Source organism: Diadema antillarum, unplaced genomic scaffold (genome assembly GCF_040938485.1).
Source record: "Diadema antillarum isolate AM-2024a unplaced genomic scaffold, OU_Dant_1.0 seq00000989_RagTag, whole genome shotgun sequence".
Taxonomy (NCBI): domain Eukaryota; kingdom Metazoa; phylum Echinodermata; class Echinoidea; order Diadematoida; family Diadematidae; genus Diadema; species Diadema antillarum.
In genome coordinates, this window is record NW_027271829.1 from 402,353 (window position 1) to 415,599 (window position 13,247).

The 13,247-nt window shown below is 38.1% G+C and overlaps 2 protein-coding genes across 2 annotated transcripts; one reads left to right on the forward strand and one right to left on the reverse strand.

Moving 5' to 3' along the window:
* Positions 1-374: 374 nt before the first annotated feature.
* On the reverse strand, positions 375-9,244 carry LOC139742238 (sodium/hydrogen exchanger 9B2-like). Its single transcript, XM_071652815.1, has 9 exons — positions 8,689-9,244; positions 7,821-8,091; positions 6,916-7,091; positions 5,925-6,031; positions 4,633-4,782; positions 3,499-3,607; positions 2,792-2,928; positions 1,570-1,647; positions 375-650 (listed from the first exon to the last, which is right to left on the reverse strand). The coding sequence occupies exons 1-9, from the start codon at positions 9,242-9,244 to the stop codon at positions 375-377; spliced, it is 1,860 nt and encodes a 619-aa protein (XP_071508916.1).
* Positions 9,245-10,364: 1,120 nt separating this feature from the next.
* Positions 10,365-12,728, forward strand: LOC139742248 (UPF0728 protein-like). Its single transcript, XM_071652826.1, has 3 exons — positions 10,365-10,516; positions 11,370-11,489; positions 12,664-12,728. Exons 1-3 carry the CDS (start codon positions 10,423-10,425, stop codon positions 12,726-12,728), a joined length of 279 nt encoding a protein of 92 aa, XP_071508927.1. The 5' UTR covers positions 10,365-10,422.
* Positions 12,729-13,247: the final 519 nt, after the last annotated feature.

A 13,247-nucleotide genomic window follows, 5' to 3' on the forward strand; every position in this document is an offset into this window, starting at 1 on the left:
TTGTACGGCAATGATTGAGCAAAAAATAAATCAGCCATAGAATACGAAGGCTATGTCCATTGACTTTACCTGTATATGATAATGATTACTGTGTTTACATTTTTGTATGTGCATGTAACTGTCACATGTCATACAATTGAGGTCAGGGGTAATGGGAAGTCAAAGAGCACATAGTTATGGCATATTCAATGGTACATGCATGCTCTCAATATACTTTTCAGTGTTCTTTTTAGTATCATAGTGATAGTCGCATCTAACCCATATGAAATGGGTTTACTCTTGTGGTACACACATATGAAAGAGTGTGACACATTTACATCATCAAATTGAACATGGCGAGGTATTTGTTTCACAAGGTTCAACATTCGCCAATTTCAGATGGCATTTTCATCTCTACGCTCCTCCTCCAGTAACACATTCTGCTCCTCCTGTGGAGGAGCGCTGGCATCTTCTCGTCTCGTTTCTTCGTAGCGTGGATGAGATGCTTCCTCATCCCTGCAAACAGCAGACTGTACGTCATCACGGAGGCGGTTACCATCCCCACCGGCTGTCATCGGATCTCGCCGAAGGAGAAGCGGTCCCGTTAGAGAGATGGCGATGGCCCCAAGAGGTGCGGTGATTAGGATCGAGAGAACTGCCACGGTGAGGAGCTTCAAGTATTAACAGGAGGAAAACAAGAGAACTCTTAACATACACCAGTTTTCAATTCGATGGATGGAACTGGACTCATATAAAGAAGAGCTATTGTTTTCAATATGCTCTCTATGTTGTTGCCAGTAAAAACAAAAACAAAAACACAAAACACAAAAACAATTGAAAAAAACAACACCGACCTTGATGAGCTTAAAATCTCAACCTGTTAACAGGAAGACATACTATAGTTCTTGCATTTATTGATGAATCAACTGGAATTAAACGTATTCTGAACTCTCACATTTAACAACTGAACGAATGATCGAAGATAAAAGGACATAATGTAAAGCACAAACTGAACAGTTTTCACACATAAAACTCATCTGAGGTGGATCAAGTGAAAAATATGAGAATTAGCTCACAATCTAAGCTTGCCATTGATACTGATTCCTAAAGTCAGTGTGAACTAGATGTGCCAGCTAGAAATCATTTAACTTCACATAACAAATACATTGTACATATAAAAGAGATTTTTAGATTGCTGAAATAAAGCTAGCACAGTACATCAAAAGTAGTCCTGATAACACAAACTCAACAGCAATGATAAGAGAGAGAGAAAAAAAGAAAACCATTATCTACAGAAACAATTTCTATTTCAGAGAAAAGCAATTTGATGTTATCTTGATCTGTCTAAATGCTGTATAGCTGAGAAAACAATTATGTTGAAAGCCTGAAAGTGGATATAAAGGCTTCACAATAGTCTGGGATTATTGTAATATTCACTATGACTTCACTGTATATATACTTCAGGATATACATCAGGATTGTTGTTATTTCTATTTCACATAGCCCCTTTACTAAGCAGGGTCAGATGGGCTTCCAGGCTTCCACAAAATTATAGTTAAACGATGAAATATATGAATGAATTCCACATACCTGTATGCCATATGTCTCAAACTCCTCACCGGCCCCACGTTCCCTGGCAGTGTCTAGAGCAACAGACCCAATAGCTGCCTGCGGGAGAGATAGTACCAGTGTGTCAACACAAAGGCAAAAAGCACACAGAACTGCAGTATTACTGAATTCATGGCCAAAGAAAAACTAAAACAATTCATGGCGATTGAAAGGCACGTGCAGAAAGAAAATGAGTGATATACAATGACAGAATAGAATAGTAAAGGGCCTATCTCACTGGAGGAGACTTTGCTGCGACTCTTAGAGACCAAGATATGGCTTGTGCTCTCACCAAGAAGGCAACTCTAGGGCGACGTTTGAGACGTCTTCAAACGAGATGACAACTTATTCGCCCGGAAGTCGCGGAGAGGTCACTGTGATATTGTCGAAACGTCTACGAGACATCTTCTCAGTCGCACAGACATCTCTGCGACATCTCCGGTAGATTGCCAATGGGTCTCTGCAAGGTCTTGGAGATGTCTTGGAGACATTGTGGACAAAATTTGTCTCCAGAACTTAGCTGTGACTACGGAGAAGTCTCGTAGATGTTGTGTCAATGTCACAGTGACCTCTTCAAAACCACCTGCAGACTGGAAAAAATCTCTGAAAAATTGAACAAGTTTGATTCTCTCGCGACTCTCCGTAGAGCAGGCTAATCTCCAGGAGACATCGTGGAGATGTCTCCACTATCACCCTGCAACCAGTGAGACTTGAGTTGCTACCAGGTCTCCAAGCCAATGACATACCCACTTAAGAGTGAAAGAGCAAAGAAAAAAGAGACAGAAGGACAAACAGGTAGAAAGCCTGAAGGATAAAGTGACTAACATTGCTCTCCTCATGAAACTCATAAAATGGCCGACTTATCAAAAGTACTGCATATAATATATTCAAATCATGTAATGAAAAATCTTCACTGGACCAAACTGAAATGGGTTTTCAGGATGAAAGACAATATTTTCACACATTCTGACAAACACCTGATGATTTTTTTTTCCAGCACTGTGTGGGACCAACTTCTAGAATATTGATGGCACTAGCAAATTCTGAAGAACAAGACTAGATCATAAACTATTCTTTTGCAGGAAAAAGAAAAATACACTCTGTGATAGTAACAATCTTGACGCAGTACATGTACAAGAATTTCATTGTGTTCTCTAAACTTTCTTTTTCAAATTCTAAGACTGATTACAATTCTGAAGTATACCTGTACAGTTGCCTTGGGTAGCCATGCCAGGGAGATGAAGCATTTCTCTTTCAGTGTTAATCCTGCTCTTGTGACAGCTAGGCCTGATATTACCATTCTCACAAAGAGTCCTATTAACAGCGTGACAAGACCCAGGCCTATTAAAAACAAAAAAACAAACAAAAAACCAAATTATTAAAAAAAAAAACAGGTTCAAAGACAGTGAGTGACGATAGTAACAAACAATGTTATCTTTCAAAGAAAAAAAAAAAGTTCAAACAATTATGTATCCATCCCAGGGTATCGTGATGTTATAAGAGAAGAGTAAAATCAGCAGTGCGGGAATGTGTCATCTATTGAAAGAAAGTACAAGTAATGATGTATGATGACATAACCATAGTGACGTCACATGATTAGTTTATGGGGACACATGATTGCAATCATTTCAAATCAGTTCATGAAGGGTTCAGATCTACTAAAAGAATGTAGGCATACAGATGATGACGATTTATGATTTAAAAAAAGAATGATTCTTTATATTTTTAGGTAGCCTAAATCAGTTTCATCATTTCATCATTTGATGACAAGTGTGGCATTGCTTAGATCTAATGGAAAATATGATCAAATAATGTTGTGTAGGAACCACAATAATTCTTAATTCTTAAAAATGTTACATATTCAATTCCTGAGGCTACATATTCTCATCAAAGAATTAATCAGTTGTATACCAACAGTAGCCGGGTCCAGATATGAAATAGCAACCTCAGCTCCGATCAGTCCGAACAGCAGCGGCTCAAAGAGGATCCATACATACGACAGCATCTGGTCTATCGCTTCCTGAAACAAAGCAGCCAACATGACAAGATGTCAATCAATGATGCTTTCACTTATTGTTCCTTTTTATTTTCTCTCTGCTATAGACAGTGACAAAAAAGTGTGGCCATGTCTCAGTATAATTGAGAAAGAACTTCTACAGACTATGTGGAACCAATCATGCTTTTGATAGAGTTTACCAGCATTGAACGGGAACCTTTTCACTACAACACATGTCAATTAGCAAAGATGATAGATCAATCACTTCTATTGTATAATTCTATTTAACTTGACATCTGGCATTCATGTTATTTTTTGGTTCCTATCATACAGTTGAACCTCTCGTATCCGGACAAGTCGGGACCGGGGCTCATCCGGATAAGGGATTTGGCTGGATACGGGAGACTCAATGCTTTATACATGTACATAATATACATACACATGTACAGTAGCCCATTGTAGTACCACATGTAGTAATGTGTATACTGCGACCTTTTCATTGTTACACTCAGTAACAGACCCCAAAATAGAGGTTCGTGTTGGCAAAAATGAAATCATTTTCTTTTATAAATTCTTGGGATTATTTACCTAAATAATTATTAAGAAATGTATCAAGTATATGCAATTGATGTGTGTTTAAATTGTGTAGGAGTTCTCAAGGAGTTGGGAATCCCCCTTTCCTCCCGTAATTATTAAAAAAAAAATCACGGTGAGATTGCGTCCGTATAATAGAGAGATCCGGATAAAGGGAGGCCGGATAAGAGAGGTTCAACTGTACTTGTTTTTTCCATGTGACTGCATACTGGTAAACATGTACAATGATTATCATTGCATTGATTGATAAATCCATTCATTCATTCATTCATTCATTCATTCACATCTGTTAATTTCAAAGATTGAACTACAATATTCAAGATTGTCTCACTTTACATTTTCATTGAAATGTGTTCAAGTAGGAAACAAACAGTAAGATTATGTAATAAATTCTTGATTGAATTATGTCTTTGGCAAATAAGTACAATGACACATAGATGCCAGTCTATCCTTACTTTTTCTGCCTTCCACCTGTGTCCTGCTATGAATGCCATTGTCAAACATCCAAGGGCACCAGCACCTGGAAAATGGGCCGCTCCACTCCCAAAGATGGCAAAGGTACCACCATAAATGAGCAGTAGAAAGCGTTTCCTTGTTAGCCATGTCTGTAAAACAGGGTGTGTACAACAATGAATGGGTTATGAGGAAGGAAGAAATGGACACCAAAGAATGTACCACCAAGGATGTACAGAAAATGGTTTTATGACTCATCAATCAAAGATATATATATATATATATATATATATATATATATATATATATATACTAGGATAGTTTAATTTCAAATGTAGCTTATATTGACATAACATATTATGTCTTATGAAAATAACTTGTCTTCCTTCATGTAGTAGTGTGACAATACTTTTATTTTGAGAGAGATTACACATCACAAAATTAATGTGAAATAATAATAATAATAATAGTAGACATTTATAGAGCGCCTTTTCCACTGGATGCAAAGCACTATGACATGTCATCCCTGGTCGCCATAGGAGATAAAATATATACAAAATACCAGGCAGTGACAGTATAAGTCCAGTGCACATATAGGGACATCAAAATAAATAAGTCTTCAAGTTTTGTTTGAAATGATCAAGTGTGGGTGAAGATTTGAAACACATCATTAAAGGTACCAGTAATCAACTCTAGACTGATTCACAGTGAAATTCTAACAAGTTTCTTCTCACAAATGAGTACACGCTTAATACAATGAAGGCTGTGTCAGATGTCAATACAATGTCTGGAATGATAAATTCACTGTTCACTAATAGATGGTAGTTTTCCTGTCCAGAAATGTTACTAATCTTCTACACAAATTCTGGAATGTGTGCTGAGTCACTTCTTCACAATCTGTTATATCAATTCACCTTACAATTCTGTTCTGCTTGAGCCAGATTCAACTCAGAATTTAGTCAAAATTAGCCTTAATAACTTGAAGAGTTAAAGGTATTTTACCTATAAGATTCAACGTAATTTGAAGTAGGGAGTGATTCTGTCAATGTTCACATTAGTCTACTGTGTTATACTTAGATAAAATGGTTAGTTTTAATTCCAAGAATTGGGAGATGTCTTTGAGTTACTGAAAGCAAAAATGTGGAAAGGATCCCATCTCATATGCAATGTGTAATACATACAGTGTAGTAGTGTCAACATTGATCTACTGATAGCAGCTTTGAACTTTTCACCAAATAATTCGGAATTATGCATACAAAGCTTTTTGAACAACCGCAGAGGAAAACAAACAAACCTGGTTTGAATCTGGGAGAAACCACAGGAGAAGACCAGCTAAACCTCCGTACAAGACTCCCATCAACAGCTCAAGTGGTCCCCTAAATATACTATAAACAAGATTACCTGCAGGACACATCAAGGTGTAAAAGTAACAAGACAAGGAAAAGTTCTGATGCACTTGTATTTAGATTTATCCCATGAAATAAGTGTTATCTACCAGGTACATCAAAGAGTCCTGCCTTACATCTTCAGATTGGGGTAACTACATGTAGACTTAATAGAAGCATTCTTCTTATTCTCTCACAGAGATAAAAAGGTACACAAAAATTGAATGCTGTATTTCTCACAAACATCACGCTTCTGCAATTGCTTTTTGTTTCTTACCATTTGTCAGTCAAAAAGCAAACAAAACAAAACTAAACTAAATAAAACAAAACAAAACAAAATTGTTTGCTTGCCTTCTTTCATAACTAACTGGTTACAACTGTTTTGCCATCAAATTGAAACCTGTTCATAACTATGAACAAATAAACTTCTGACTGCAATGAACACGGTGATGATCCATAACTTGCACCTGTATCAATATCATGGCTAAATCATACATTCAGAAAAAAAAATATGGTCAAGTCTTGCTTTTATTTTCTCTGTGGAATTGTCTTAAATAGTCCCACAGATTTCACCTGCCATCTCATTTGGACAAGAAAACAACTTTAAGACACAGAATATGCCAACCTTACATTATCCCAAAAGGTTTCATCCTACACTATACTGCATTCTGAGTTGCTAGTTCTGTCCTGGTTTTTTTTTAATTTCTATTTATTCATTTTTTTGTCTATTTTATATGGGCGTACATTGCCTGCGAACAGTTCATGGAATTCAAGCTTTCTTGATAGTCTACATGATTAAATGATACACCAAATATGCAAGATTTTAACCATTCTGCTCTAGTGAACTAAAAATCATACAAGTTGGCAACCCTGGATCCCCTTTCTCACTACTGTACATACCTGTTGCAAAAGCAGCCCCTAGAATAACCCCAAAAGCACCAATGGCAAGGACATCATCACAACTGGCAGCAGCGATAACTAGAGTAGGAATCCCCTGCCTGACCCCATAACCTTTGCTCTGGAGGGCCAGCAGAGAGGGAACAATTACAGCTGGAGTTACTGCACCTAGAACAAATCTGAGCACAGAGAGAAAATAACAGATAGCACCAGTGTATGTTATGGGAGCAAACATACTGAAATGCATATTGTTACTCTTTGGTCGTGACTGTACATTCAACACAGCTTAATTCTACATCAGGACCAATTTCATGAAGATGTCTGTAATTGTTGGGTGTTGCAGCAATTGAAGTTACTGGAAGAAAACATCAAATGCTCAGGGGCGATTGGGTGCTTTCGAACTGCTGTCATAATAAGTGAAATTGTTGAAGGTTGCAATAGTTGCAGTCCTCTTTGTGAAATGGGCCTTATTACGATCCCTTGCAATATGCATTGCTCTCTCTTTCTCTTTCTTCGAAAGCTTGACAGAGTCTTTCTGAATATCACACTACTCATTTCAATCTGTCTGACCTATCAATCACTTTCTGGCTAAAATCTAATGAAATGGCTACCAGCAAAGGCCATTAATTTAGCACAGAATGTAGTTAAGCTGTGGCAGATACTCGTTTCAAGAGACATGAACTTTTCTTCCTATTCCTCCTCCTAGCTCTACTAAAATGATTTTTAAAAAATGAATGCATTCCTTCTACTGCATCTTTCAGCTTTCTGCTAAATGCTATCTCTAAATCCACCAAGCACACCAGCGAGGGCTTGAGAATGGACATAAGGTGGCAAGGTGCATGTTACAGAAATATTTTCATTTCATGCGGTTCCTAAGACAGGATGTACAGAGAACGCACATTACTTACCCCAGCATGAAACCCCAGGGCCAGGGGAACCCCAGCAGAAAGTGAGACACCACTGCTGCTGTGCAGGCCTCAGCGATGCATGGCAAGCAGCACAAGCGCACGCAGACGATGCTAAGTCGCTTGAGGGCGCCAGCATCTAGGCCAATCCCGGCCTGGAGAAGGATGATGACCAGCGCCATCGCTCGCAGTGATGAAGACCACTCTGGATTGATGTCCTCTGCCACATTGATCACAGGAATGTTACGAAGAAGGAAGCCCACTATCAGCATACCTGAACGTATAATGTCATGGAAACAAAAAATAAGTGTAACTGTGACTTGGTTGAAATATGAGGTAAAACATTCACTTATTTGCATTATGAGTGCCATACAGAAAAAAGAGACACATTGTATATCTTATCTCAACAAGGCTAAATGAAAACACGTTTTACATATATCCCGACATACAAAGCTGTCAACACTACACTAAAAAAGCATGGTACATAAAGTGCACTCCCGTTATAACGAACACGGTTATATCGAAATTCCGGTTAAAACAAAATAAAAATTCAGGCCGCAACATGGTCCTCCCTATGTTTTCTTATTGTTTATTTGTTTAGTTACAATAAAATTTTGACATAACGAAAGAAAACTGCCAGTCCCGAGGATTTTGTTATAACAGGAGTCCACCATACATGTACACTTGTCATCATGTCACCATACATTTATATGTTATCATGTACGTTTTAAATCATACCACACTACTAGTAACAGTTATGCACTTTGCACTCATTTAATGTCCAAAAACACATTCTATGAATACTTATACATGACAACAAATCATCTTGAATCTCAAAGGATGCTACAATTTATTGTAACAGGTTCAATACCTAACAAGGCAGGGAGCTTGATCAGTTCAACCAGGGCGCCCCCAACTTTGCAGGCAACCACAAGGACAAATAGAGCAAACAGATTTCCTCCGGGCAACGCTGCAGCACCAGTAACTGACCAAAGCACTGCCCAGGTCAGTGTCACTGTCAAGAGTAGTAGCATCCACTGTGAGACACACCCATGGGGAGGGCACATGAAGGCGTATTTCAGTCTGTCACATCGTGAGGCATGCTGGGGTAGCGGGTTGAACTCGGTGAGGCATGGTTTGCATACTCTAAGACATAATGTTAACAGCTTCTGGCATCCCTGGGATTTCTGTTGTGCATCAGCCCCATGTATGGCTGAACTTTCACCGGTATCTTCTTTATGTTGGTTGGATGATGCATTCCTGTCTGACCTGCTAGATCCGATTCTGTCAAATTCCAGTGTTTGCTGCTCTGAGAGTTGACGAGCCTCCATGGACAAGCCATCCTCATCTTGAAGACTGGATTGTGCTAACTGTGAAGGAGGTGGCTGCCTGCTGCTCCATGGATTGACAGTTTCTAGGCCACTCATCTCTATGCTTCAACTTGTGCCACGGCATGAATGAAAGAACAACAAAAAATCATGAGTACAAGGGCTTACTACAACTATGAATAAAACTGGCGCTAATGTACTTTTGTGTTTATGTCGATATCTTAAATTCCGCAAACCCAAATTGCATCAAGTTACACTTACAGGATTATTTCCAATCGCTCACATAAATTTCAATCACTCTCATATCAAATTTCAGTTAACTCATGCTGTTGCTCAAAACAACTCACTCTTTCCTGCGAGCGATCGCAGCATACATTGGCATTGCCTGCAAAATCTGAAACTGTAGTGTAGTTGCTGTCTAAATATGCTACAAACCTTTCACGTATTAAAAACTTGGGGCCAAAAAATCAATGTAAAAATGATTTATGAATGACAAGTTAAATGAGTAGGATGAGGAATGTACTTCCGAGCTAGAGTAGTAGAATGCACATGACCACAGATAGACAGACACTGTCTGCTGACACTGACAGAGCTGCAGAGACAGGGATAACCCGACCAGTAATAGCGACTGGGCTGTGTATAGAGGTTGTTCTAGTTAAGACAGGGACAGGCACTTGAGGCAGTTTGATAATTGACGTAGATTTCAGAATATACACCTAACAAACTTAGATATACGAATTCAGATTACTTAGAATACTTTGATTTTTAAAGCTTAACTCGGCACAATGTCAAAATACCACCACGTATCAGATTCTCAATGCAAACCTTCGCAGTCCGAAGCGTTCGGGCTGGACGCAGCCAGTTCTACCGAGCGTTCCTTGCTTCTAACGTTACCAGCATGAATGTAAGCGATTGGGACTGAGGAGTAGGTCTTTACGAGATTTAAGAAGGCCGTCGGTTATATTTCAACACTATCGCCCTCGGAGAAAACAGCATAAATAAGCTCAACTTACAGATATAAAGTCGAAGAAGGTCTTGTACAGAAGTTATAACGGCGGATCATCTTTCATTGCTCAAAATCTATTTTTTACTTCGATGTTTACGGCAGCAGAACCAGACGAACGAACGACGGCTCATTGGAACAGGACGATAGCGGGCGCATTTCATCGGTGTCTTGACAACACTGACGCTGCTGCGTTCTTCCTTGGTAGGAAACATTCCAAGCTGTCACTTTACTAGTAACTAGAGACGATAATTTTTAGCTTCTGTCTGAAAGGATGCCTAAAAACGCAATAGTGACAGTCAAATTTGGACCATACCGTTCTTGTGGTGTAGCAACTCACAGGACACCACGTCTAGATGGCCTTCGAGGTAAATATCAAATGCGACGTCTTACGACTTACGTGGACGACTGCAGTAGCTATAGTCCCGTTCCTTCATTTTCGTGTCAGATTTATCCCCGACGATCGTTCTTTCACTTTACACTTTTTAGTTTAGTTTTAGATGTGAACGTTAGTGGACAGTTTCGTCACAAAATCACACTTGTGTGATTCCGTTATAATTCTTTTTGGTAAGTGGAAAGCGCACAAATAAAAATTCATGAATGCATTATAGTATAAATTTACAGTGTATTTGGGCCAAGTATTTTGGGATGAACCTTCGTGGCTTCACTCATTTGACATCGATCGTGAACACATAATTTTAGCCATTATTATATTCTTTGTGCCCTCATTTCCTTACAATTTAGAATTATTCAAATTAGAATGTACTGTCGCTTTTTATACCTTTTTAACAAACAAATAAGTATTTCTTCAAAGCTCTTATTTGTGTCATCCCATAACGAGGTTACAGATGATGAGCATTCAACCCACACGAATACACAGTCAGTACAGGCTGCAGCTAAATTACCACCGATTGACATTGATGTAGATTTTTGTGTGTGTGTGTGTGTGTTTAATTGTTTCATATTGCCACAAGAATGTACAAAATCATGTATCTGTGAGTATTTTTTTTTTGGCATAATCGTGATATAGTCCTCACCGCTGCGTGTCCGTACTAAATACAACCCTACCTAACCCTATGCTAGACTTCTATACCCTAACCCTAAATCGCGGGTGCACGCGCACTGCGATGGGGCCTATGGTGGGGACTATATCACGATTATACCATTTTTTTTTCTAATTTTTCTTTTTCATTTTCCATTCTAAATTATGTCTGTGTGTAGATCTTTTGACTGCCAATGGACATACTGTGGAGCTGGAGGAGATAAAGGATTGGCACTCAGTTGTGTTAATTGTGAATGGAGAGTCAGTCTATCAGTGTGACATCAGGGAATTAGACTATGGTAAGTCTGCACATTGGAAAAACAAAACAAAACAAAAAACATTCAGTTTTTTGTTGCCATTCTTGCAAGCCCTATGATTTTCCATATTTTCTATGGGGATGGCACCTGTCATCAGAATAGAATTATGAGCATTAACTTGGCACAGTATCATTGTCTACCACTTTAAGTTTTATCATATGTTTGGGGGTTTTTTGCGGGTTTTTCCATTGTTTTGTTTTTTAACCTTAGTTTGCTGAATCAGGTTGACGTGACAGTACAGTTCTGCTTGAGGTGAGGATTTAGCTTTTAACGTTTTGCGAGATATTCAGAAACCACTCTATGAGATGTCAAAGAGCATGCAATTCTGAGGGGTATCAAAAGTTTTATTTGATGAAAATCAGTTTTGAAATGGCTGAGATATCCAAAAACAAGGTGAAATAAAGAGATCCTAAGAAAAGGCATGGCCTGTTGTCTTTTATTATTATCACTTTTTTGGATATCTCAACCATTTAAAGACCAATTTTCATCAAATAAATGTTGAATCCTTCTTAAAATTACATGCTCTTTCATATTTCATAAGAGATTTCTCATTACCTCACTTAAAAATGTTATAAACCTGAATCCCCACCTCAACCAGAACTGTACAGTCCCTTTAAAATGAAATTCCATCAAGTCAAAGCTGTAGCTGGTGTATACTCTAGTGAATTGTCTGCGTACTTTCACTCATGGTACATTATAACATAGATCATGATATCTTACTTGTGCTTTGAATGGGCTGTTAGTAGAGCTTGTAAAGGGATATCAGCCTGCACTTTGAAGGGGTTTTATTCAAAGTTTATGCAAAGCTGTTTTGTCAGACATAAATTGACAATGCAATGGAAATTCTATAAAGAGATCTGCTGTAACAAAATACCTGATACAACAAACTAATTTCTTCAGTCCCAATGAATTTATTTCCTTTGTTTTGTATTGTTTATGGACTACCGATATAACAAAATATCTGATATAAAGAACAAATTGTCTTGGTCCCAAGGATCTCATTATACTGAGTTTCCACTGTATGTGATTGTTGTTAGTTATTTTGATGTCTACTGGTATACAGCGTAGATTTCTACCTAGCTTTGACAATATCAACCAAAGAATGTGTTTCTCTCTTGGTGTTTGACTTCAATCAATATGTTTTTCTTGAATTCAGGAGGTGATGGGAAGCTGGATGAGCATTGTCACAAGGCCCTTGAAGCTGTCAATAATGCATACTGACGACAAATTACTGAAGAAGACTCCATGAAATATTACAGGAGCAGTGGACATTGTTTTGATCCTGTTTAATGAAACTTTCTGCCGCCTTTACAGTAGGAAATGGACTACATGTATTCCTTCTTACGCATGTAAAATACTACCAGTGAGGCATTTGTGTTTCAATTTGTGCACAAACAGGCACATATATCTAGTAATTTCACAAAATGAAGCTAACATGTTTGCCATAACAGATTGCTTTCTGTGTTTATTATTCTTTGTTTGCATGAGATTTACAACTTTTCCATCTACTGTGCATGTGTACTTTTGCAGACTGTTACACTAGTCTGTTAACTTTGATTTGCATAAGAAATGCATACCTGGTATTTATTTCTGGGCCCAGTGTTTTGATTTTTACATCATGATCAGGGTATATGTGACTCATCTCATTTCCCTTCTGAGTAAAGTATCTTTTTCAAAGTCACAATGATCTAATAGCAAAAAAAGAAAAAAAGAGGCATTTGCTCTCTAATTCACTCATAT